Here is a 23,310-nt window from a genome sequence, read left to right on the forward strand (position 1 = left end):
CCGCTCGGTTGACCGATTGCGAGGCAGCCGATTCGAGTCCCGGTCCCGGCTGCGGCGATGGCTCGTGCTGTGGCTGCTTGCGCTCGTGCGGCGATCAGGCCCGTGAGGTGATGCCATCCTGGTTGCACCGCTACGCTCATGCTCGTCCTTGCTGCGCTCTTTCGGGCTTGAACGAGACTCTTGAACGAGTTCACCGGCTTCCAAAGACGACGAGGACGTCTCGACTTGAGCTTTGGTTTCGGTCGGCGGCTTCACCGGGGTTGCATCACGCGCCGACGCAGCAGTCGACAGCAGCTGGACGTCCGCGATGGTCGCGGTTTCGACCGGCTTCTCGGCAGTGGTCGGCATCTTGTCGGCGGTGGTCGGCGTCTTGTCGGCGGTGGTCGGCGTCTTGTCGGCGGAGGTCGGCTTCATGTCGGCGGCGGGAAGTACCTTGTCGGCGATGGAGAGTACCTTCTTGGTGTCGACGACAGCCTTCTCCGGCTCAATGAATGGCACATCCGACTGGGTCGCAACCTTCTCGGTAGTGCTGGACTTATCGACGGCGGCCCTCTCAGCCTTGTCGTCTTCGGGCTTGGTGGCTGGCTTCTCGGTCACATAGGTCGTCTTCTCAGTCTCCGTCGGCTGCGGCTTGCTCTCCGAGGCTGGTGTTTTGGCCTCAGTCGGAGCAACCTTGACAGCCTCGCCGGTGGTTGTAGTCGTCCGGCGCTCAGTCGAACGACGTTGGTGGTCCACAGGCTTCTCGAAGGTTTTTCTCGTGGCGACGTCCACGTCTGGCTTGGATACCTCCCGCTCGCTGGACGACTTTGTGTCAAGCGAGCCAGCGGCGTTGTGGTCGCTTGTACTAGATACACCGTTCGACCGAGACGACTCTGCGTGCATCCGCGGCTCGGTCGGAGGAAGCGGCGGCGGCAGCGGTGGCGAAATGGCACTTGGGCGGCGCCTGTCGTCGCGGCGGGTATAGTCCACCGGCTCGGTGCGCTGCATGCGGTCACTCCCAGGCCGCAACGGCACGCCTTGCTGCAACCGGCGCTGTCTATCGAGTGAGCGGCTACGGTCACGCCCGGTCGAGGGCCGTCGCGACACGGGGTCGCGTCGTCGGGGGGATCGCGGCGGCGCGTCGGGGCGAAACCCGCCGTTCACTGCTGCGTCTAAAAGCCGCCGCGGCTCGGGCTGCGGCCGATCCGGCTCGCGACGCAGCAGCTTCTTCTCGACCGGCGGCGGCTTGACCGCATACATGTTGTCTTGACGTTCGCACTTGGCGCCCGCATCATCTTGGAACCGGCGCAGCGCTTCGTTCGCGTCGTCCTCCGAGAAGTAATGCACGTACATGGCCGTGGGCTTCATCTGCTGCAGATCGCGCTTCCCCGACGCTGTGAGCTCGATCGAGGGTTTTCGGCCGTCGATCGCGAACCGGTCGGCGCACGTTTTGGCAAAGTCCGAGCACTTGTCCTTCATGTTGAAGCCAAACCCAGCGCTCTTTTGCTCCATGCGCATGTGGCGGAAGAGCACCGTGACGCGCCGACGCTCCGAGAGTGGCATGAACGTCGTCTTGTAGAGCTTGGTTTGGAGGAACACGCGGTTCTCCGTCTGAAGCTCGACGAGGGACCCATACGGATCGTTTGTCTGCCGCTGCATCTGCGCTGCGGTATGGGCCGAGAGCGCGCGCGGCGGCATCGGGCAGGTTAGGTCGATGCCGTAGAACGACGGCGGTCGCTCGAGAAACTCCTTCATCGGCACGCTTCGACCGAGCGACTTTTTCTCTGCAAAGATCTCGTCATTCTCCTCAATGACCGCATACGGTCGGCCCCGCATTATGGGCGTGAGCGCGCGCAAGATCGAGCTGACCTAACACAATGATTCCATGAGCCATGAAGACCCGATCGGCAGGTCTGTACTTGGCGGCAGTCCTTGAAAAACTTGCGGTCGACGCCGCTGTACGTCAGAAACGAGACGGGCGGCTTGGTGGGGGTCGGCGGCCGGGCTTTTGGTGCTGACACCGAGGGCACACTTGTGAGTGGCTTGGCCGACGGCGTCGCTGGCGTCGTTGGCGTTGTCCGCAGCGACGGTTTCTTCGGAATGCGGAAATCCAGCACCGGGGGCGCGTCACCGACCTCGCCCGGCTCCTTCTCGGCGTCGCTCGGACCTTTGCCCGGTGGCAGCGGCGGCAGCACCGTCGTCGTCTTTGGAATGACAAAGTTGTCGGCGTCCAGCGAGAGCGGCGGTGGCTTCCCTTCCGACGTCGGCGTCGTCTTTGGCCGCGCCGTCGGCGTGCCGCCCAGTGTTGAGCGCGGTCGCAGACTTGGCGTACCACCGGGCGTCGGTCGTGCCCGCATTCGCGGTGTGTCTCCTGGCGTCGGGCGCGGCGGGTACGTCGGCGTGTCCCGGGGCGTCATCTTGGGCTTTGGAAGCACAGCGTGGTCGTCGACCAGCGAGAGCGGTGACGGCTTGGACCGGTCGTCCATTTTCGCACGAAAGTTGGGCGTCGCAATCCCCTTTGTACTCTGCGGGCTTGGCGCGGGCGCTTCTTCGATGACCTCGCCCGACTCGTCGAGAAAGTCGGTCGTGTCGATTGCTGCGCTCGAAGCGTCTTCGTCCGTGGGACACGGCGACGCGGTCTGGATGCGTCGAGCAGTCGATGGAGACGCCGGAATGGAGGACGGGGTCCCAAGCTTGGCAGGAGCTTGCTCTGACTTGGGCGTCGGCAAGGCGGCAGGGACGGGAGATGATGCGACAATCGAACTTGCCTTCGGCTCGTACACAGAGCGGACGTCCGTCGAAGCGCTTGACGAGGCGTGTGGAACGTCCCGAGACGGTTGAGACGCTTTCGTTCGCAGCATCGTCATGGGCATCCCGTCGTTGAGAGGCGTCAGTCCGGTCCCAGGGAATTCGCTTTGTGCAGAGAGGGCTTGCTCCCGAGGGCGCTTCTTCACAGGATCGTCGCATTCGGAGCGCTTCCGTTTGACGCGATCCTTCGAGACCTCATCGCGCGAGCTCTTGCGCGACTCGCCCGAAGCCGATTTGGCTTGCTTCCTGTGCTTCTTCTCGTCCGACGTCCGCTTCTTCCTGCGCTCGTTGTGGTCGCTGTCCCCATCGCTCTCGGCGGTCTTGGCGCGCGCCTTCTTCGGCTTCTTATGCTTGGCCTCGTCTCGTCGGCGCGACGTCGTTTTCCTGCGCTCGTTGGACTCGCTTCCTTCGCTTGAGCAACTCGAGGCCCTGGTCTTCCGCTGCGGCTTCGTCCCGCGCGGGACCTCGCGGACCGCCGGTGGTGGCGACGGCGACGCTCGTGCAGCCGGCGGCTGGACCACTTCATCGTCGGAGCTCTCATCGTCGTCATTGGCCAGCATCATCTTGAGCTTAGAGGCGTGCTGAGCGTTCATGCTGCCGGCCATGGTCGGTCTTCCGTCGGCCGCTCACTCACCAACCCGCGAGAGGATTGATGTTATAGCTCACTCGTGATTTTAATACATTGACAGGTCCAATTCATTTAAATATACACGCTAAACTAGTTTGTTGTATACATACATGAATTCTCGCTTTTAATTCATTCGAAACTGCGACCCGCCGGGGCACGAACGCGAGCGCCCAGCCATCCCAGCGCATGGACTGTGGGCCGATCTCGAGCACATCAGCAAGTTATACCCAGCCATTTCACGAGAGAAAGCGTTGTACTAAGTGCGTTAATCTACTCCACCAATGTCAAACGCCCACTGCAGCGCTCGGTTGAGCGCTCGACGCCAACGGTCCAACCCTAAGTTGCGTGGAAATAGAGTATCCGCCACCACACGCCACATGGCCATCGTGCCCCGGGGCACGCAAATGGCCGGGGCGCCAAGAATCCTCTGTCGCAAAGTTCCGACCTGCCGCTGTTCTCGACGGCGAGCCAGCCTCGTCGCCATAGCTACTTGGCCATGAAGCGCTGGATGACCTTGATGTTGTTGCTGCTATACATGGAGAGCATGGAGAGCTGCGGTGGTTTCACGTAGGGTGAAAGGCAAGGCTATAATTACGCGCTCATGCGTGTCACTTTTCGGTGTAGTTAGTTGGGCTTTCTCCATCAAGCCACGAGACTTTCGGCAACGACTAGCAATGGGGTGCTGCGGCGGCAAAGAAGATGTGCTGCCCGACGGCTCGGGCGGCGTCGTGCCCAACTCGACGCGCAAGTGTCGGGACGTGCTCTGCTGCCTGCTCTTCCTCCTCTTTTGGATCGGCATGGCCATCCTCGCGATCCTCGGCGTCTCCAACGGCGAGCCGCAGAGCCTCATTTACGGCACGGACTTTAACGGCTCGGTGTGCGGCACGGGTGACTCGAACGCGAGCCTCATCTACTACCCGCGCATGACGCAGGACATGCTGACGCAGTCGGCCAAAGGCATCCAGCCGCTCGACATGAAGTTCTTTGGGCTCTGCGTCTCGGCGTGCCCGAGCATGGGCGATTACATTTGCACGTACGCGACCGAGGCGTCGATTCGCGCGGCCAACCCGGGCGCCAACGCCACGACGCTCAACTCAGCGCGCAAGAAGCGTGCGAGCAGCTTCTCGACGACGACGACCGACTGCTGGCTCGTGCCACTGCCGTCCGAGGTCGTCGCGTTCCGCTGCCTTCCGCTCAGCATCGCCTCGGGCAACTCGACTGTGATTTGCATCCAGCCGGGCAATTCCCCCGAGTACTACAAGACCGTCAAGGGGGTCCAAGTGCCCAACGACAAGTGCGAAGTGTCGCAGACCATCACGGTCACGGCGACAATCGGCGAGGCCAACTCGGACCCGGTCATGGACAAGCTCCAAACGACCGTGGCCATGATCGGTCGGTTCGTCGGCGACATTCAAAAGACGTATGCGCCCGTGCTCTTGATCTGCGGCGTCGGCTCCCTCGTCCTCGGCTGGCTCTTTCTCTTCTTCATGCGCTGCTGCGCGGGCTGCGTCATCTGGCTCACGCTCTTCATCGTGCAAGTCGTGCTCGCAGGCCTCTCGCTTTTCTTCCTACTCAAAGGCGGCATCATCTACTCGAGCGACATTAGCGCTCTCACGACGCAAATCAACGCGATTCCCAGTGGTGAAAGCCTCTCAGCGTCGCTGAGCGTCGCCGACTCCAACATCAAAGTGTACCAAGCGGCGGCGGTCATTTCCATCGTCTTGACCGTTGTCATGCTGCTCATTGTGTGTTTTATGCGCAAGCGCATTCAAATTGCGATCGGCATCATCCGCGAAGCGTCCCGGACGATCCAGTGCATGCCACTTCTCGTATGCTTCCCCGTCGTCCCCGCCATCACCTCGATTCTGCTCTTCATCTACACGACGATCATTGGCGCCTACATTTACAGCGCCGACGGCAACCTTGCGCTGCCGTCCTCGCTCGCGAGCGCGCTCCCCGGCAACGTACATCGTCGTTTCCAGTGTTATGGCTCATGACGTTTCTTGTAGGCGTCGGCGTCTGTGACGGCGAGCTGGGACGCGGAGCTGACCGCGTCAACGTCCGCTGTCGAGCCGAGCCAGCGCATGCACATTATGATCGCATACCATATCTTTGGCTTTCTCTGGACCAACCAAGTGATCCAGGCCGTCTCGATGACGACGATTGCCGGCGCCGTGTGCAAATACTACTGGAGCCGCAACCACTCGGCGGCCGAGATGGGCCGGTTCCCCGTCGCATCGAGTTTTCAAAATTGCTTTCGGTATCACTTTGGGTCGCTCGCGTTTGGCGCGTTCCTCATCGCGGTCGTCCAGTTTCTTCGCCTCGTGCTCATGTACATTGACAAGCAGACCAAGTCGCTCCAGCAGTCCAACCTCGCGATCAAAGTCGCCATGAAGGTCGTCGGCTGCTGCCTCTGGTGCCTCGAAAAGTGTATCAAGTTCATCTCCAAGAACGCGTACATCCTCGTGGCCATGAAGGGCCGGTCGTTCTGCTCGTCCACGAAAGAAGCGTTCATGCTTATCTTTGCCAACATGGCCCAAGTCGCGATGACGAGCACGATCGTCAACCTCGTCGCGTTTGTGGCGGTTGTCGCTATTAGCGTTGGGTGCGCCCTCGGGCTCTTTCTCTACTTGGACCACAACATGGACTTTGCGACGGGCGGCAGCAAGGAGCTCAACTCGCTGTTTCCTCCGTGCATCATTGGCGGCATCCTCGCGTGGTTCGTCGGCTCGTCCTTCATTGGCGTCTACGAGATGTGCGTCGACACGATCTTGCTTTGCTTTTGCGAGGACCGGCGCATCAATAAGGAGAGCGGCCAGTACTACATGAGCGCCGAGCTCCAAGCCTTTGTGGACAAGAACACCAAGAAGAAGAAGAAGACAAAAGGGGTCGCGGACGAAGGCGGCAACAACAAGACGGCCCCCGACGAGCTCCCGGTTAACGCCGACGGCTCGGTTGACGTCTAAGGAAGCGGCTTGGAAAGCGCTCGAGCGAGCGCGTTTGTACATGGACGACGAATACTACATGGTGATTCTGTGTGTCTTTTCTTGTCCATTTGGCGCTATTGCAGTGGCAGGACCGTCCGAGACCACGGCAGGCGAAATACGATCTTATCGTTGTCGACGCCCACCCACGACGCTGACGTGGCATCCCATACAGCCACGGCCAGTGCCTCGGTCGAGAGAACGTCGCGCATTCCTGTGCAGTCCTAGAACACAGGTAACGCGGGATGGCAAGAGGCAAGAGTAGTACCTGCACCAGCGTACCGCGGGCACTCGAGACGAGCACGCTGTCTCCGCTTGTCGCAAGAAAATGCGTGTCTGAAGCAACCTCCGACTGGCGCACGCAGTGCAATGACCACGTCGCCAAGTCGATAGCAAACTCCATTACATGGTGCTGCGTCATGAGAAGGATCGTCCCGTAGTCCTCGAAGGAACCAAGACCCACGACCTATACAACGTGAATGAGGACCATGACTCGTCTCTCAACGAACATGTCGGGAAGCAAGCATTGAATCGGAGACGACGCTGAGCGACGTGAGCGATAAGACGTCATAGACCGTCACAACGTCACGGTGCGCCGTCACAACAAGCTACGTCAACATGGAAACGTGGAAACAAATCCGCAATGTTGACGAGCACGCACATGATCCGTGACGCACACGTGCTCAACCGGCGCTGCCACCAGCGTGGTCTGGACAATGGCGTCGTCCGTAGCGTCATAGAGCTCGAGGGCCGCGCCACCGTCCACCGAGGACGACGCCAGTAGCACCATTGTCACGCGGGGGCCCGCGTCGCCTTTCCTTCGGGTTCGAACGACGGCGTCGAGGCGAGGGCATGCCGGCGACGTGTCCATCGTGCGTGCACTGCCCGACGTCGAGACGAGCCACAAGGCAGCGCTCTCAAGGCCGCACAGCACGTGCTACGCACCAGTATCATGCAACCAAAGCATCTACGATTCGCAAACGTACCGTCGAGTCGGACAGAAAAGTGAAGTGGACAATCCGTGACGGACACGGTGTCAGCGCGGGCACGTCGACGACAGCCAAGGGGTGTGTCGCGCAAAGGACAAGCTCGTGCTCGGTGCCGGCAACCGCAAGATACTTGTGATTGGGCGAAAGCGCGAGCGCGCGAGGCGCGTCACGCATCGAGAGCGCCAAGGATGTTGCCTCGACAGTACCGTCGCTTGTCACGCTGGATGAGGACGGTGGCGACTCGAGCAAGTGCTCAGAATACTGCTTGTGCGTCTCGATCTGCAAAAGCTGGCGCAGCTCGAGGCTCGACGCTTCGGCGCGCTTGATCTTGTCGTACGCTAACTTCATATCGAGGCTACGCCAACGCATTACATAAACGTGGAGCGAGGTCGAGCATGCACCGCAACTGGTGGCACTCGGCGCGCGACGACTCGAGCTGGAGACGCAGCGTGGGCTCTTCTGTCTGTGCGATTTGAAACGCGAGGAGCTTGGGCAGCGGGATGCCCTGAAAGACGGTTGCGAGAAAGTTGCGCAGCGTCAGCGCCAAGTTGTCGATCCACTCGGCCGAGAAGAAATCCTAGCGCAAGAAGTATGCACCAGTGTCAAGAAGATGACCCGACGTACGCGAAAGTAGGGGTCGGATTCGGGCTGGCTCATGTAGGGTAGCATGAACCACGGCTGCCACCCCGCGCTCTCGGCGTTCGAATGCCGGTGCGTCGACGCATACTGCTTGAAGAACGCAATCGCCTTGTCTGGTTGACCCGACTGCACCACGTGTACGATGTAGCTACGCTCGAGCGCTGTGCGAAGGCGCGCTATCGCCTAGTAGGACGAGCATGAGCTACCCGTCGCTTTGCGTCATGCGACCGAGCCAAAGGCGCTGTCGAGGTGGCAGAAGAAGCGCGCATCGAGAAAGTTCCAGAGGTCCATGAGTCGCTCGAGGTCCGCGTTCTTGATGTGCAGGAAGATTTGATGCACGAGCTTGTCGACGTCGAGGCCTTCACACCGGTCCTTCTTGCGCTCCTGGGCAAACGTCTGGAACGTCTACGGGCGTGGATACATGGACCGCCAACGAGGAAGACGGCGGGTACCTTTGTGAAGCCTCGGAAGAGGAGGTACTCGAGCACGAGCTCGTCCACGTTGGCGAGGAGGAATGGGACTTCCGGCCGAGCCATGCTGCTGTTGCGTGCGAGGATCCGCTGCTGGCAATTGGTAACGCTCTGCCCTGATTGGCCAAATATTCGACCCCAGCGTGGTCATCTGATTGGTCCATTTATTATCCGGATACGAGGGCTTGGCGCGAAATTCCGCACCACCCTTGGAGACCAAGAACGCAGAGGTCTTCTTGAATGGAGGACAACCTGTCGTAGAAGACAATCGATGGAAGGTTCTTCCACAAAGTTGGCGTCACCCACCCGTGGGGATGAGTCCCAGCGACATGTTTGAGTAAACGACTACGCTTGGGGCCACATAAGCGAGTTCTTATTGTGAATGCAGTTTGACAAGGTGGCGCAGCTCCGTTGATCTGGAAGCTGTCGACAACATGTGACCAGCACGATCGAAAGCTCTCATATACATGTAGTTATCCCTTGATGTGGCCTCTTGACTCTTTTCGGTGCAGAGACGCCAGCTGGCGACGATCAAGCTTGGATCTTTGCACAAGATCTTGATGGGTGTGAAGTACGACCCGTTCGGTAAAGTGCGAATCGAATCGAAACCATGTTCGTCGCTTTCGCCCGTCTCGCGGTCGCCCGCGCGTCCTCTTCCGCGGTCCGCCGCCATGTCCTTCGCCGCCCCGCCATGGCGCGCCTGTTCGCCTCGGGCGGCAACGACAGCGTAACATCCAACACGTCGCGCTTCTTGAAGCTGGCCGACCAGATCGAGGAGGACGATGCAATCGAGCTCGACGATGGCGACGAGGTCGTGACCGCCGTCGACCCGCAGGACGAGTTCTTTGTCGACTTGAACCCAGGCGGCGTAGGCCTGAGCGAGCGCGACGACAAGCGCATCTTCGACCTCTTTATGGAGAACCCGCTCGTCAACACGATCAAGAAGCTCTCGACGGACAACCGCGTGTCGGTCGAGCGCATTGAAGCCACGATTGTCTTCCAGGGTCTTGAGCGTGGCGCCACGATTGAAGAGCTCCGCGAAAAGGTGTTTGCCCTGAAGAAGGCCAAGGCGACGGAGCAAGCGGCGCCAGCAACCGAGACGACGGGCTTGAAGGCCAAGGGCCGCGGCAAAAAGTCGATTGAAGAGATTGCTTTGGACGACGCTGGGCATGCCAAGAGCATACACGACGAAGACATGACAGAGGCCGACTTCATGACGAACGAAGAGTGGGAAGAGTACAACAAGGAAGACAAAATTCGTGAACCCGACTTCATCTACCTCAGCGACGAGCACGATGAGCTGCCGCCGCTGCACCGTCAATATGGCAAGCGCAATCTTTCGGACCAGCTCTCGGTCGCCGAAGCCAAGGTGCTGCAGGCTGGCGCCGTCAAGAACACAGTGACGCTGCTTCCGAGTTTTGCCAAGTCGCTCAACCCGACGGGCAAGTGGAAGATTGCGATCAAGGACATCTCGACAAAGCGGGCACCGCTGTACATGCGCGATACGGATGGGACGCTGCGTCTCGCGACCGATGACGAAGTCGTCAAGCGCTCGTGGGTCAAGCGCCCGTCGTACTTCCAGGGCTTTGACAAGTACGTCTCGTAGGCCACCTCCACTTGTATATATAGTTGTGTAAACTAACTGACGTCTGTTGTACATTGAGCAATGGCGTGATTCGCCACTTAGCCGCATAGGACAGGTAGCGCTCGGGGCCAAACAAAATACCGTTGGACGTGACGAAAAGCCGAGTGCATGGGAGGTCGTCGCTTGGGTACGCAATGCAACGAACCACAAGTTCCCGTGGACTGCATCCGACCGAGCATGATTGGACGCACCTGGGTGTATCCCATGGGGCAGATGGAACGCTCCGAGGAAAGCGTCCGAGGATCGGGAATGGCCGCCACAAACCGCGCCGCCTCCGCCAACTCACATGCGCAGCACTTGCTGGTACCTCCTCGCAGCCCATACGTTCTTTCTGTCGGTGGGCCATGGCAATCGACGCGATGCAGATTGCATCCGGTCGACGCTACGCTGCCATGATGATGGTGTTCGTTGAAGGTCGTGGACAGCACGAAGTTTCCTGTGGCCCTCGCAATTCCTCTGTGACATGCCATGACGTGTCGGCCGCCCGTCGCCGCGCCGTCGTGCGCGCTGGCGGTTGCTTCGGCGGCCAAGGCCATGGCCATGCTGGCGCTGGCAGGCCCAGATCTTCGACGAATTGTCGTCTTCTTCAAGTTGAGGATGGTCCACCCACAAGGGTGACGTCGTACCACCCTGTGTCTGGAATAAAAATAGTGTCATTATACTTGGAAAACGTAAGGCAACTTGAACCGTGGTATTTTTATTGCCGCGATCTTGACCGTGTCAGTTGCAAATTTGCCACGTTCAGCCATGTTCCTCGCCAAGCTCCGCACGCCGATCGCGTCGTCTGCGCTTCGCCGCGCCTCGACGGCCGCCACGGCCTCGCCGCTGGTCGACGCGGATGACGTGGCGTCGCACGCCGAGGCCATCGAGAAGGACTGCATCATCAAGACGTACAACCCGGACGGCGTGCGCACGCAGAAGGGCCTCGTCTTCACGCACGGGAAGGGACCGTACCTCTTTGACTCGCACGGGAAGAAGTACCTCGACTTTTGCTCTGGTATCGCAGTCAACAACCTCGGCCACGCCGACCCCGAGTGGGCAGCCGCGATCGCCGACCAAGCCACGGTACCGACCGCCGCTCCTGCAACATGGTTCGCTCATGCATCGAGTGTAGAAAGTATGCCATGTGAGCAACCTCTTCCACTCGGAGCCGCCGCTCAAGCTCGCAAAGAAGCTCGTGGAACACTCGACGTTCGACAAGGTCTTCTTCTGCAACTCGGGTAGGCTGTCGGAGACACCAACATCATCCCATCGTGCTGCGAACCATAGGCACGGAAGCTAACGAAGCCGCGTACAAGTTTGCGCGTCTCCACGGCAACAAGGTGGCCAAGGGCACGTACGTACCTCATCTGCGAGAATCACTACACATTGACGCGCTCGACGATACTAGGCCGCTTGAAGGGAAGAAGACGCATGTCATTGCCTTCAAGGGCGGCTTCCACGGCCGCTCGTCCGGGTCGCTCTCGCTCACGTACAAGCCGGCGATCCGCGAACCGTTCTTGCCCCTCGTGCCCAACATTACGTTCGCCGAGTACAACAACCTCGACGACGTCAAGGCGCAGATCTCGGACCACACGTGCGCGATCATCGTCGAGCCGATTCAGGTACCCCCCAATGTTGTACGAGGCCATGTCACCGAACATGCGGCATTAGGGCGAAGGCGGCGTCATGCCGGCGAAAGCCGACTTTCTCATTGGCCTCCGCGAGCTCTGCGATGCCCACAACGCTCTCCTCATTTGCGACGAGGTGCAGACGGGCCTCGGCCGGACGGGCAACCTCTTTGGCCACGAGGTGTACGGCGTCCAGCCCGACTTGATCACGCTCGCCAAGCCGCTCGCGGGCGGGCTTCCGATTGGCGCTGTCTTGACCAAGGATCACGTCGCGGACGCGGTGACACCTGGCAGCCACGGCACGACGTTTGGTGGCAACCCCATCGTGTGCGCGGCTGCCAACGTCGTCATGGACCGCCTCACGTCGCCCAACTTTCTCTTTGTAATTGCATGCGAGATGTCGGCGGAAGGAAGGTGATGATGGTGGTGCTGTAGAACGTCCAGAAGATGGGTCGGCTCATGGCGCATGGCTTGAAGGAGCTCCACGCCAAGCACCCGACCAAGATCAAGGAGATCCGGCTACCCATCGGTACGATCTTGAGAGGTCTTATGGACTTGAATTGCATGCGTACTGTAGGCGAGGCGGGTTTGTACGCAGGGGTCGAGTGCCACGGCGCAGTGGGCCCGATCGTCAAGGACCTCGTGACGAAGGGCGTGATCACGATCACGGCCGGCGAAAAGTACGTGACCGACGACTGATTAGGGTTATGACATCTGACTGTGTAGAGTGCTTCGCTTGTGCCCGCCTCTTGTGATCACCGAGACGGATGTCGCGACGTTCATCAAGGCGCTCGACGAGAGCTTGGCTGCCCACGCGATGTGAGCCGCAACACTAACACCAAAAAATGATGTTTCGAGACAAATCTGTGAGGCGCCAGCACCACTTTGCAACCCTCGGCGACAGAGCGAGTCTTGCTGCAAACTTCCACGCAAGAAGAACGTCATGACAATCACTCGGAATGTTGTCCTCTTCGTCATCATCGAACCAAGTCGTGGGAAGCCAGCGAACCAAAACCTAGATATACTACGATGCATCACCGAATAGTAGCTCGCGATCATCACGAGCGAGGACAAGGCATCTTTGCATACTGCTGACGAACCTGGCTTTTTGATTTCTACGCGCAGAATCTAGTGGGGCTAGGGTCCATCAGCCTTTCCGTGTACAAAAGCGAGCCAACGCGGAAACATGAGCTCATATTTTGATTACGATTGAAATGCAAGCACCCCGCTGGAACTCTTCGACGAACGTGGCCTCCAAGGCCAAGCCAGGACCGACTACGACGCCCCGAACAGCACGCGCCACCTCGACGACCTGCACGCGCATGCATCGAGCGATGACAGCGCCGGAAGCTATGGCCGTCCCTGGACGCCATGCCCGCGAGCTCGCTGCCTTGCGCGCCGAGTACGAAGAACACCTCGCGAGCCTCCGCACCGACTGCCAGATGCAGTTGGCGGCGATGGCCACGACCTTGCGTGCCGAGCACCAAGCCAACATCGCTGCTGTGACGACCACACTGCAGCAAGAGCACCAAGAAGCCTTGGCAACTACAGCAGCCGCGCTTTGCGAAGAGCACTCGACCAAAGAGACGGCTCTGACCTCGCAGCTTGCGATGCTGGCTGCTGAGCGCGACGTCAGCCTCGAGCGCGCTCGCGTGCTCGACACTCGATCGGAGGGCCTGCGCCGCGATCTCCACACGCTCGCAAAGCTCAACCACCGTCTCCAGACCACGATTGCCACGACGGCCACGTCACAAAAGTCCATTGCTGCAGCAACCGATGTCATCGCCACGAAGTTGGCGGGGGCCAGCAAGGATGACCTCGTCGCTTCGCTCCAAGCAAAGCTCGAGCTCACATCCAGCGACCTTGCGGCGTCCAAGGCGACCGAGGGCGACAACACGGCCCTCCTTCGCGAAGCCACGAGCCGCATCATGAGCATGGGCGATTGCCTCCATACGCTTCATGCCGACGTGGACGGGCATGCACAACGGGCGCTCCGTGACTTGTCAGCGATGGACGACGCCTTGGTCTCGCATCCACATCGCATCGATCAACTTGTGGGTCAGCTTGCTGTGGCCAAATTCGCCGCCTGCAGCGCCCAGCTCGTTCATGAAGCGACGATTCAGAGCAAAGACGAGACCATTTGCCGCCTCAACATCGACCTTGTCGACTGCGTCGAGCAAACCAAGATGCACAAAGGGATCGTGGACCAGCTCCAGCGCGACATGGTCACGAAGGACGAGCTCCTGACAACGCGCGACGACCAAGTTCGCCATCTCCTATTGCAGCTTGACGATGTCAAAGCCCAGCTGTCGGCTACAACAACGGCCAATCCCGACCCACGCACCGGTCAAGTTGTATCCATACCAGCCACAGAAAAGCTCACTCGAGCACTTCAACTCGCTCGAAACAAGATCCAAGCCACAGTCACCGAGTGCCGGGAAACCCTGGCGATCAAAGAAACGTCGCTCGGTCGCCACGAAGACACGTACGATGTGCGCCACCACCACCCGCGTATTTCGGTCCATCGAGTCAACACGGTAGCGCCACGGCGATGCTAGCATAACATTTCTGTACAACCCTATGACGTAATACCTAACCTCAAACAAGACAAGAAAATGAACCTATTACTTGATGCCCTCACCATTGTACATCGAATCGGAGCCCCGGTAGGCCCTTTACAGTCCTGGAGTGGTCGACGCACAACTCACAGGCAATCCGACGCGGCGCCTTTCGGTCGTTATAGTGAGCCCACCAACTGCCACGTGGCAGAACAGTCAACGGTTTGCATTGCTGCTGAGGCGCTGCGACTTACTTATTTGGTATAGCCGAAGACCCACCCGCGTGTCGATTCCAGAGTCACCCGATAGCCCATCACCGTTCTCGCAGCCGCTATCCCGCTCATGCAGCAACTCGGTGCGCATTGGTACGACCAAGAGACATCTCTGGTTATGGACATCTACGGGTGGTCTTACGACGGATAGACGCATCGGTCGCTTAATGACCGCCTTTGGTGACCTTGACGCCCAGCGCCGCCACCTTCTTCTCGATCGAGAGTCCCTTCTTGAGGTCTTCCTCGAGATCGATGAGCTTCCAGATGCCGTCGATCATGGTCTGCACGAGCTCGACCTCGGAGTAGCCGATGCGCGCCTTGTTGGAGACGTCGTAGACGCCGCCAGGACCCGGCGGCGAGTGCTCGCCCTTGGCGCCGCGCGCCTGAAGACCGAGCGCATCGCAGAGCGCGTAGAACTGGTCCGAGTTCTCCGAGAGCTTGGGGAACTTGATCATGACGCTGGCGCGGAGACCCGTGCCGAGGTTGGACGGACACGTGCACACAAACCCGAGGTGGTCGTCGTACATGTACTCGCGGCCCTCGGCCTTGACGACCTTCTCAACGTCGGCGACGCCGCGGCAGAAGCGCTCAAAGACGTTCTTGACGTTGCCCGTGTTCTCCATCGAGATGACGCGCATGTGGTCTTCCTCGTTGACCCAGACAAGGAACGTCTTTTGGTCGTTGTGGAAGATGCCACGTCCATCGGGCCAGTCGCGCGCCGCCCCGGCGTTCGTGAGGAGTGTGCCACCGCCCGGCTTTTGGAAGAGAAAGTGGTCGTCGATGAGCTGCTGCTCTTCGTTCTTGGTCATCTTGCTCAGCGGATAGTACTTGCCACGGAGGTCGCCAATGAGGTTGCCGAGCGCCTTGGAGAGCACGCGCTCCACTTCACGGCGCTCGCCGCGGGACGTGCCCGGCGGGAGGGCGAGGCCGCGGACGCTGCGACCCGCGCGGATGCGCGTCGACTCGACGTACGACGACGGGATGTCGCCGTTCTTGATCTTGGTGTAGTCCATGTCCGAGTGGTGCTTGTCCGTGGGCTTGTAGCCGTGCCAGCCTTCGATGACGAGGTCCATGAGCTCCTTGAAGGTCACGAACGACTCTTCGTCGCCAGCGACAATGCCGACGCCAAGGTGCGGCGTGTCGATGCCGGTCTGGATCGCTTGGTCGAGCGTGTAGCCCGACGCTGTCGCGCGACCTGCGAGCTTGTGGTAGATCTCGGGCGTGAGGTTCTTGGCCATGAGCGACCGGTGCTTGGGCGACAAGACCGGGTAGTTGTTGTACTTGGGCTTCTCCGACTTGGCCTCCACAGGCTTCAATCCAAGATCGTGCTCGATGGCGCGAAGGCGTGCGGCGATTTCTTCAAGCGTGATTGGCGCCGCTGGGGCGTTGGCAGTAGCCGGGCGGTGCAGGCCGCCGGCGATGCCGAGCGTGAAGGCGCCGACACTGGCGACGACGTGGGCGTTGCTACGCAGAGCTTTGGCTACATCCCATGGTTAGGGCGATACGTGATGGCACGTGGAAGGTACCGAACATGGTTTGTAGCGCAAATGGAAAACTGGCGACGGCCAGCGCAGGGCTTCTATTGTTCGATGTGGCGGTTGGTTGGCGCCAAAAGAGGATACGGCAACGTCTGGACGATTGGATCTGGTCACAAACAAGTATACTAGTACGCTGAACTAGATTGCAATTCAATTGTCGGTAAATTGCAGAAAACAAAGCGGTGAATTGCAGAAAGCAACGTGGTTTTCTGGTGCATCTCGACACTTGGCTGCATCGACGGTGCAGCAAGATCCAAAACGTAGATTTGGCGCCGTCGAAATTCCTGAATTTTAGCCAATCACAGAGCTGCATGCGATGCTGCCGGGGGGCTCGCTCGTCGGTCATTTTGAAATGAAGTTTAATAAAAACGCGAAATGGCTCAGTGATTTGAAAAAAATACAAAGATCATCTTACTAAATTCAAGTCATATATTATGGGAGACAAAAATAAAAAGACATGTCGTGTATTTTTATAAATTCGCAAAATCGCTGATTTCCACAACTTGTCCACTCAAAACACTTCATTTGCTTGGAGGCCCGTCGAGACAAGAGCAACCATGATGATGGTAAGTCGCTGCCGCCGAGGAAGCTTGCGCAGTCTGCCCGCGCCTCCATGGAACCTCCCCTTCTTGGCTCCATGGAGATGCGAGGATGGGCTAACCGCATGCACATGCTTCCTGGATCGACGATCGAAGCTCATGCACCATCCTTCGCATAGCAACCGCAAATTATCCTCCTCAAGGAAGGGACCGACACGAGCCAGGGCAAGTCGCAGCTCATTAGCAACATCAACGCGTGCCAAGCCGTGATGGAGAGCGTCCGCACGACGCTGGGCCCCCGCGGCATGGACAAGCTCATCCACAAGGGCACGAAGACGACAATCTCGAACGATGGCGCCACCATCATGGGCCTCTTGGACATTGTGCACCCGGCGGCCAAGACCTTGGTCGACATCTCGCTCTCGCAGGATGCTGAAGTCGGTGATGGTACGACGTCGGTCGTCTTGCTCGGCGGCGAGTTCCTCAAGCAGGCCAAGCCGTTCATTGAGGAAAACATGCACCCGCAGACGATCATCAAGAGCTACCGCAAGGCCTGCCAGTTGGCTGTCCAGAAGATTCGCGATATCCAGGTTCGCGTCTCGGAGACGGACTCTGTCGGCTACCGTCAGATGCTGGAGCGTGTTGCCGGCACGGCGCTCAACTCGAAGCTCATTAGCTCGCAGAAGGGCTTCTTCGCGCCCATGGTCGTCGACTCGATCTTGAGCCTCGACACTGACATGGACATCACGATGGTCGGTATCAAGAAGGTTCCCGGTGGCTCTGTCACGGACTCGTTTATGGTTCGCGGTACGCCTCTATAAACTGCGATTGCATCGACTCATAAGGATGAATCGCAGGTGTGGCCTTCAAGAAGACGTTCTCGTACGCCGGCTTTGAGCAGATGCCCAAGTACTTCAAGAACCCCAAGATCCTGCTTCTCAACGTCGAGTTGGAGCTCAAGTCGGAGAAGGAGAACGCCGAGGTCCGCCTCGACGACCCGTCGCAGTACCAGTCGATCGTCGATGCCGAGTGGAACATCATTTACGACAAGCTCGACAAGTGCGTCAAGTCGGGCGCCCAGATCATCTTGTCCAAGCTCCCCATTGGTGACTTGGCCACGCAGTACTTTGCCGACCGCGGCTTGTTCTGCGCCGGCCGTGTTGCGCAGGACGACATGGAGCGTACGATGCGCGCGACGGGCGGTGTCATCCAGACGAGCGTCCAGGACATGACGCCCAACGTTTTGGGTAGCTGCGGCATCTTTGAGGAGAAGCAGGTCGGCAACGAGCGCTACAACCTCTTCACCGAGTGCCCCAAGTCCAAGACTGCGACGGTTGTCTTGCGCGGCGGCGCCGAGCAGTTCATCGAGGAAGCCCACCGGTCCGTCCACGATGCGCTCATGGTCGTCAAGCGCACGGTCTCGTCGTCGACGGTCGTTGCTGGTGGCGGCGCCATCGAAATGGAAATGTCGCGTCACTTGCGCGAGTACGCCCGCACGGTCGAAGGCAAGGCGCAGCTCTTGATCAACGCCTTTGCCAAGGCCTTTGAAATCATCCCGCGCCAGCTCGCGGACAACGCCGGCCACGACTCGACCGACATTTTGAACCGCCTGCGCCAGAAGCACTTCAAGGAACCCGAAACGGGCAAGTGGTTCGGCGTCGACATCAACACTGGCGGCATCTGCGACACATACGCGTCCCATGTCTGGGAACCCGCGGCCAACAAGATCAACTCGGTCGCTGCCGCCACGGAGGCTGCGTGCTTGATCCTCTCGGTCGACGAGACGGTCCGGAACCCCAAGTCGGAGCAGCCCCAGGGCGGTCCCGGCGGCCCCGGCGGTGCGCCCATGAGCGCAGCCATGGGTGGCCAGGGTATGCGTGGCATGGGCATGAACGGTCGCGGCGGCTTGGGCAAGGGCGTCCGCGCCTTCCGCGGCAAGGGCGGCGCATAGACGTCTCGTATTTGGATAGTATGTAGGTTACTCCATCATTTTTAACACAGAAAATGACTTCAGCACAGATTGCTCTTGTTGCTCAGTAAGCGCGCGGGCTGTCGGAGACCCCCAAGATTCGCCCGCGACGCTTCGCTGGATACTTTGCCACGAAGACTTTCAGTAGCCAGCGCCACGATGATTGGAGGAAACGATGCTTTCCGCTACATTTTGGACCAATCCGCATCGTTGGGGCTGCTGGAAGATCGCCTTCGCCTCGACCACAAGATCTCACATTCGCAGTTTAGCTCTCCGACCCCAACATGTTTGGTACGTCGCCGCGTCAGCAATGAGATCTTAGCGCTCTTCTTATGGTAGCTAAGGCCCTTCGCAGCAACGCCCACGTCGTCGCCGGCGTCGGCGCCTTCACGCTCGGCATCGCCGGCGGCCTCCATCGCCCCGCGACTGAGAGTGCTTCGACGCACTCGGCGCTCCAGGAAATTGCCCTCCGCCTTCGCTCCATTGAACAGGACCTCGGCCTCAAGTCGCCCGAGGATGCCAAGCCCAAGTACAACAACTACCCGGTCTTGTCGCCCAAGCACCGGTCGCTCATGGCCAAGAACCTCACGCCCGAGATCTACCACAAGCTCGCAGGTCGCGCGACAGCGTCGGGCTACACGCTCGACCAAGCGATCCAGACCGGCATCGACACGCCGCACCTTGGCGTCGGCATTGTCGCTGGCGACGAAGAGTCGTTCGTGACCTTCAAGGAGCTCATGGACCTCGTCATCGAAGGCTGGCACGGCTACAAGCCCACGGACAAGCACCACTCGGACATGGACTACACCAAGATCAAGAACGGCGACATCCCGTCGTCGTACGTCGAGTCGACGCGCATCCGCGCGGGTCGCAGCGTCCGCGGCCTCGCCCTCCCGCCGGGCACGTCCCGCGGCGAGCGCCGTGAAGTGGAGCGCGTGCTCTCCAAGGCGCTCGGCAACCTCATTGGCGACCTCCGTGGCAAGTACTATCCGCTGAGCAAGATGACCAAGAACGAAGAGCAGCAGCTCATCGACGACCACTTTCTCTTCCAAAAGCCCGGCGGTGGCACACTCCTCACGAACGCCGGGGCGGCGCGCGACTGGCCCGATGGACGTGGCATCTTCCACAACGACCAAAAGACGTTCCTTGTCTGGGTCAACGAGGAAGACCACATGCGCGTCATCTCGATGGAGAACACGGGCAACGTCAAGAACGTCTTTGAGCGCTTCTGCCGCGGCGTCGCCGACGTCGAGAAAGTCGTCAAGGCCGAGGGCCGCGAGTACATGTACGACGACCACCTCGGGTTTGTGTGCACGTGTCCGTCCAACCTCGGCACGGGTCTCCGCGCCAGCGTCATGATCAAGTTCCCCAAGCTCTCGGAGAACTCGGACCAGTTCTACGCGCTCTGCGATGCGCTCGGTCTTCAGGCGCGCGGCGCCAAGGGCGAGCACTCGCCGCCGGGTCCTGGCGGCGTCTACGACGTCTCCAACAAGGCGCGCATCGGCTACTCCGAGGTCGAGCTCGTGCAGACCATGATCGACGGCATCTGGAAGCTCATCGATCTCGAGGAAGACCTCAAGAAGGGACTCTCGATCGAGAAGAAGGTGGCGGCGCTGGGCGTCAAGGTCACCAAAGGCGGTCATTAAGCGACCGATGCGTCTATCCGTCGAAAGACCACCCGTAGATGTCCATAACCAGAGATGTCTCTTGGTCGTACGAATGCGCACCGAGTTGCTGCATGAGCGGGATAGCGGCTGCGAGAACGGTGATGGACTATCGGGTGACTCTGGAATCGACACGCGGGTGCGTCTTCGGCTAGGTAACATGGCCCACGCACGCAACTGCAGCGCCCATGAAGCACCAACTCGAAGACTACGACGTTCTCGCGGGCGTCTCTCTCGTGGTCGCGACCTCGGCGAATGCGACGTGATCAGCCTCGTAATCGGGGCGCTGTGGTTCCCACTCATACGCATGAGGTTGGACGACACTCGGCAGCCATCTCGAGGGAGTAGACCTCAACCGGATCGTATGGGGAAGGGTCGTAACTGGGCGCGGTTTCGACGACCACGGTGTTGGTGATACAGATCGCATGGGACAGAGCGTGAGCCAAGTACGGCGTCGGCTACAGGGTGAGCCGCCACCGCAGGACGAGGCGACAGAAGGGCCACCGCCTGACCCTGTCACCCTCCTCGAGACGAACAAGGCGCCGCTCTTCATCGAGGACTACGACGCGCCCAATGCCGAGTGGAACCGCGAAACGCTATACACCTACGCCAAGCGGCTCTGCGGCGCGCTGCCCGAGTCCGAGGTCCTCGCCTCCGCTTCCGTGCATCGCCTCATGCTGCTGCGTAGACGGAGCGGCGCAAACGGTCCCAGCGCCACGCCTCGTTCGTCCCTGGCACCCACAGCGACATCCAGTACGGCTGTCGTCTTGGTGCACTGCCACATGCTTGCTTGTGTAGCTTTTCGTGCCAGCACCAGCAAAGCGTCCCCGTCCTCGTGGCCGACGCGGCCGTGCGACGCATGCAAACCTTCATGCGCCGCGTCATGTACCGGCGGCGCTGGCGCAACACCGTGTATACGCTCGTCCATCGGCTCCGCGAGCAAGCGCAGCTCGAGCGCGTCCGCGCCGAAGAAGCCGCGATGCTCGGCCGCTTTCGCGATATTTTGCTTGGCGGTTTCTCGGCCGCCAAGGTCTCGGCGCGCGGCAACCTCAAGAACATAACCATGCGCCTCGTTGTCGACGGCGACGCGTGCTACTTGACGTGGACACCGTCCGTGAAGAAGGCCCCGCGGCTCTTTATCCGTGCGTCTCCATCTTGTGGTTTGGATGCGAACATCATGTGCATGGTAGATCACATTGATCGCGTCGTTGCCGTCAAGAAGGGCGAGAACCTGCATGTGCCATCGCGGCTCTTGCGGCACATTAGCTACCGCCGGTCGCTCATCATCTACGGCACGCTGCCGCATCTGGCGGCGCTGCCTCTGCGCACCATCCTCCAAGTCGGGTCGTCCAAGGAGCGCGATCTTCTCGTGCGCGGCTTCTCGCAGTTCCTCTCCGACTCGGTCTTTCAGACATTCATGGACGACGCCGGCGTGCTTCGGAAAGACAAGCGGCGCGCGTCCATCACGTACTTTAACCCGACGCCAGCGGAGACGACGACGGACCACCTCACGGCCTTGGAGCGACTCGAGCGCGCCGAGACTCGCCAGCGCCGCGGCCGCGTCTCGTGCTTTGCCTCCAACGAACCGCAGGACCTCAACGACGACGACGACGATGATAACGGCAATGAAGCCCATCACCATCGGAGCGACTTTGTGCTGAGCGACGACGACGAGCAGCCCGAGCCGGACCGGTCCGGGTCGGACCACAGCGACGACGGTGTACCAGTCCACCCCCACTCGACTGCTGCGACTACGACCAACAACAATGCCAGTGCCGAGTTGGAGGAGAAGGCGCCACCGCCGCTATTGCAGTACTATGCGACGCGCTACGACGACATGGAAGTCGCGCCGGGCGTCGTGGACCACCGGCCACGGGCGGCGCTGCCTGTGCTACAGCAAGCGCACCTCGAGAAGGAAGAAGCGTCGCTGGCCTATTTATTCGAGAGTCTGCTTTCGCAATAAGAAATCGTATCATTATCAAACGACACCTTAGTCGGTCTTTTGGAGCTTTGTCGACGGAAACGCCAGGCGCAGCGCGGCCATGTGCGGCGGGTGCAGCGGCAGAAGCGCGATATGCAGCGGCCCAAACACTTGGCGCAAATTGCCAAGAACGCCGACGTAGTAGTAGTTGACGTAGCCGACCTCGTCGCGCTTTTCGCAGTACTCGAGCGTCGTCATGTTGCTCGCTGCGAGGTAGAGATGCATCAAGCCAAAGCACGTGAGCGCAATGCCGACGCAGACGCTGACAAAGCCAACGAGCACGATCTGGCAGTGCGCCGACGTGAGCGTGAGCTGCCCGAGAAGGAAGTCGCTGCTGAGCTCGTCCAGCGCACTCGGGACCGAGTACGTGTACAAGAGACTGGCCTCCAAGAGGCACGAGACAGCACTCCAAAAGAGGAAGAGCACGAAGAACTTGTAGTTCTCAAGGCCAATGCACCTAGTGCCATGAGCATGCATGGCCATAATAGGGAGGCACGTACTTGTTGAGGAAGACGCAGTGGTGGTCCATCTTGGCAATGCACGCGTTGCACGAGCTGCAGTGGTGCGTGCGGTCAGGCTTGGGCAGGTCGCACTTGCGGCAAAACCGCTTCTCGCCATTGTACTTGAGCTCGACGACGCCCAGTGCGGTATCGCTTTGCTGCAGGAGCGGGCTCTCTCTGGCAAAGACGGGCGCGGTCATCGTGCGGCCGAGCGACGCGCCAAGCAGGAGGACGCAGAGCTGGTACACGAGCGCGTGCAGCAGCGGGACGCGGGCTAGCCCCCGCGGGTTGAAGACAAAGCACGTGTAGAGCCAGAGTATGAGGAGCCCAATCGCGCACGGGAGGAAGAGCCGCATGACCTTGGGCATCCCCTTGAGGCAGCCGCACCAGCACATGGCGCCGACGGATCAATTGTCGCTGTTTAGTCGATGCCACTTGGCACAAAGTATCTCGTTTAGTCGCTTAGTCGCAGGAGTGCTCCAACGGCAGTCGAGGACCGTTTCCTGCAACCGGTAGCGCGCCATTGCAAGATGGATG

The 23,310-nt window shown here is 59.9% G+C and overlaps 11 protein-coding genes across 11 annotated transcripts; 7 read left to right on the top strand and 4 right to left on the bottom strand.

Annotated features, from left to right (window-relative positions):
- Window positions 1-94: 94 nt before the first annotated feature.
- Window positions 95-3,392, bottom strand: SDRG_01632 (hypothetical protein; the record flags this gene model as incomplete). Its single annotated transcript, XM_008607166.1, has 3 exons — window positions 95-130; window positions 187-1,848; window positions 1,899-3,392. The coding sequence occupies 3 exons, from the start codon at window positions 3,390-3,392 to the stop codon at window positions 95-97; spliced, it is 3,192 nt and encodes a 1,063-aa protein (XP_008605388.1).
- Window positions 3,393-4,038: 646 nt separating this feature from the next.
- SDRG_01633 (hypothetical protein) lies at window positions 4,039-6,453 on the top strand. The gene is made up of 2 exons (XM_008607167.1): window positions 4,039-5,379; window positions 5,425-6,453. Exons 1-2 carry the CDS (start codon window positions 4,090-4,092, stop codon window positions 6,379-6,381), a joined length of 2,247 nt encoding a protein of 748 aa, XP_008605389.1. The 5' UTR covers window positions 4,039-4,089; the 3' UTR covers window positions 6,382-6,453.
- Window positions 6,454-6,476: 23 nt separating this feature from the next.
- Window positions 6,477-8,563, bottom strand: SDRG_01634 (hypothetical protein; the record flags this gene model as incomplete). The annotated part of the gene is made up of 9 exons (XM_008607168.1): window positions 6,477-6,623; window positions 6,668-6,865; window positions 6,909-7,007; window positions 7,061-7,336; window positions 7,386-7,743; window positions 7,790-7,965; window positions 8,013-8,210; window positions 8,256-8,432; window positions 8,480-8,563. 9 exons carry the CDS (start codon window positions 8,561-8,563, stop codon window positions 6,477-6,479), a joined length of 1,713 nt encoding a protein of 570 aa, XP_008605390.1.
- A 505-nt stretch (window positions 8,564-9,068) lies between these two features.
- On the top strand, window positions 9,069-10,160 carry SDRG_01635 (hypothetical protein). Its single transcript, XM_008607169.1, has one exon. It carries the CDS (start codon window positions 9,108-9,110, stop codon window positions 10,101-10,103), a length of 996 nt encoding a protein of 331 aa, XP_008605391.1. The 5' UTR covers window positions 9,069-9,107; the 3' UTR covers window positions 10,104-10,160.
- A 704-nt stretch (window positions 10,161-10,864) lies between these two features.
- Window positions 10,865-12,710, top strand: SDRG_01636 (hypothetical protein). The gene is made up of 8 exons (XM_008607170.1): window positions 10,865-11,207; window positions 11,257-11,362; window positions 11,412-11,478; window positions 11,533-11,746; window positions 11,796-12,134; window positions 12,188-12,281; window positions 12,330-12,432; window positions 12,479-12,710. The coding sequence occupies exons 1-8, from the start codon at window positions 10,890-10,892 to the stop codon at window positions 12,573-12,575; spliced, it is 1,338 nt and encodes a 445-aa protein (XP_008605392.1). The 5' UTR covers window positions 10,865-10,889; the 3' UTR covers window positions 12,576-12,710.
- A 376-nt stretch (window positions 12,711-13,086) lies between these two features.
- Window positions 13,087-14,310, top strand: SDRG_01637 (hypothetical protein; the record flags this gene model as incomplete). Its single annotated transcript, XM_008607171.1, has 1 exon — window positions 13,087-14,310. One exon carries the CDS (start codon window positions 13,087-13,089, stop codon window positions 14,308-14,310), a length of 1,224 nt encoding a protein of 407 aa, XP_008605393.1.
- Window positions 14,311-14,624: 314 nt separating this feature from the next.
- SDRG_01638 (creatine kinase) lies at window positions 14,625-16,361 on the bottom strand. Its single transcript, XM_008607172.1, has 2 exons — window positions 16,109-16,361; window positions 14,625-16,062 (listed from the first exon to the last, which is right to left on the bottom strand). The coding sequence occupies exons 1-2, from the start codon at window positions 16,113-16,115 to the stop codon at window positions 14,747-14,749; spliced, it is 1,323 nt and encodes a 440-aa protein (XP_008605394.1). The 5' UTR covers window positions 16,116-16,361; the 3' UTR covers window positions 14,625-14,746.
- A 240-nt stretch (window positions 16,362-16,601) lies between these two features.
- SDRG_01639 (T-complex protein 1 subunit eta) lies at window positions 16,602-18,724 on the top strand. The gene is made up of 3 exons (XM_008607173.1): window positions 16,602-16,686; window positions 16,839-17,466; window positions 17,517-18,724. Exons 1-3 carry the CDS (start codon window positions 16,678-16,680, stop codon window positions 18,608-18,610), a joined length of 1,731 nt encoding a protein of 576 aa, XP_008605395.1. The 5' UTR covers window positions 16,602-16,677; the 3' UTR covers window positions 18,611-18,724.
- A 118-nt stretch (window positions 18,725-18,842) lies between these two features.
- On the top strand, window positions 18,843-20,348 carry SDRG_01640 (creatine kinase). The gene is made up of 2 exons (XM_008607174.1): window positions 18,843-18,919; window positions 18,968-20,348. The coding sequence occupies exons 1-2, from the start codon at window positions 18,913-18,915 to the stop codon at window positions 20,272-20,274; spliced, it is 1,314 nt and encodes a 437-aa protein (XP_008605396.1). The 5' UTR covers window positions 18,843-18,912; the 3' UTR covers window positions 20,275-20,348.
- A 346-nt stretch (window positions 20,349-20,694) lies between these two features.
- SDRG_01641 (hypothetical protein) lies at window positions 20,695-22,275 on the top strand. Its single transcript, XM_008607175.1, has 4 exons — window positions 20,695-20,936; window positions 20,981-21,045; window positions 21,091-21,434; window positions 21,483-22,275. The coding sequence occupies exons 1-4, from the start codon at window positions 20,718-20,720 to the stop codon at window positions 22,253-22,255; spliced, it is 1,401 nt and encodes a 466-aa protein (XP_008605397.1). The 5' UTR covers window positions 20,695-20,717; the 3' UTR covers window positions 22,256-22,275.
- Window positions 22,276-22,282: 7 nt separating this feature from the next.
- On the bottom strand, window positions 22,283-23,168 carry SDRG_01642 (hypothetical protein; the record flags this gene model as incomplete). Its single annotated transcript, XM_008607176.1, has 2 exons — window positions 22,283-22,730; window positions 22,774-23,168. The coding sequence occupies 2 exons, from the start codon at window positions 23,166-23,168 to the stop codon at window positions 22,283-22,285; spliced, it is 843 nt and encodes a 280-aa protein (XP_008605398.1).
- Between the last annotated feature and the right edge of the window lie 142 nt (window positions 23,169-23,310).

Source organism: Saprolegnia diclina (genome assembly GCF_000281045.1).
Source record: "Saprolegnia diclina VS20 unplaced genomic scaffold supercont1.3, whole genome shotgun sequence".
NCBI lineage: Eukaryota > Oomycota > Saprolegniomycetes > Saprolegniales > Saprolegniaceae > Saprolegnia > Saprolegnia diclina.

What these genes read in the sequence shown, in the direction of transcription:
- SDRG_01633 (XM_008607167.1), top strand. Translation starts at nt 4,090, where the DNA reads ATGGGGTGCTGCGGCGGCAAAGAAGATGTGCTGCCCGACGGCTCGGGC. An exon ending in CGAGCGCGCTCCCCGGCAAC is followed by an intron (nt 5,380 to 5,424) that starts GTACATCGTCGT and finishes CGTTTCTTGTAG; the next exon opens with GCGTCGGCGTCTGTGACGGC.
- SDRG_01635 (XM_008607169.1), top strand. Translation starts at nt 9,108, where the DNA reads ATGTTCGTCGCTTTCGCCCGTCTCGCGGTCGCCCGCGCGTCCTCTTCC.
- SDRG_01636 (XM_008607170.1), top strand. Translation starts at nt 10,890, where the DNA reads ATGTTCCTCGCCAAGCTCCGCACGCCGATCGCGTCGTCTGCGCTTCGC. An exon ending in CGATCGCCGACCAAGCCACG is followed by an intron (nt 11,208 to 11,256) that starts GTACCGACCGCC and finishes CATCGAGTGTAG; the next exon opens with AAAGTATGCCATGTGAGCAA. An exon ending in GGAGATCCGGCTACCCATCG is followed by an intron (nt 12,282 to 12,329) that starts GTACGATCTTGA and finishes TGCGTACTGTAG; the next exon opens with GCGAGGCGGGTTTGTACGCA.
- SDRG_01639 (XM_008607173.1), top strand. An exon ending in GGACTCGTTTATGGTTCGCG is followed by an intron (nt 17,467 to 17,516) that starts GTACGCCTCTAT and finishes GATGAATCGCAG; the next exon opens with GTGTGGCCTTCAAGAAGACG.
- SDRG_01641 (XM_008607175.1), top strand. Translation starts at nt 20,718, where the DNA reads ATGGGACAGAGCGTGAGCCAAGTACGGCGTCGGCTACAGGGTGAGCCG. An exon ending in GCGCGCTGCCCGAGTCCGAG is followed by an intron (nt 20,937 to 20,980) that starts GTCCTCGCCTCC and finishes GCTGCTGCGTAG; the next exon opens with ACGGAGCGGCGCAAACGGTC. An exon ending in GGCCCCGCGGCTCTTTATCC is followed by an intron (nt 21,435 to 21,482) that starts GTGCGTCTCCAT and finishes TGTGCATGGTAG; the next exon opens with ATCACATTGATCGCGTCGTT.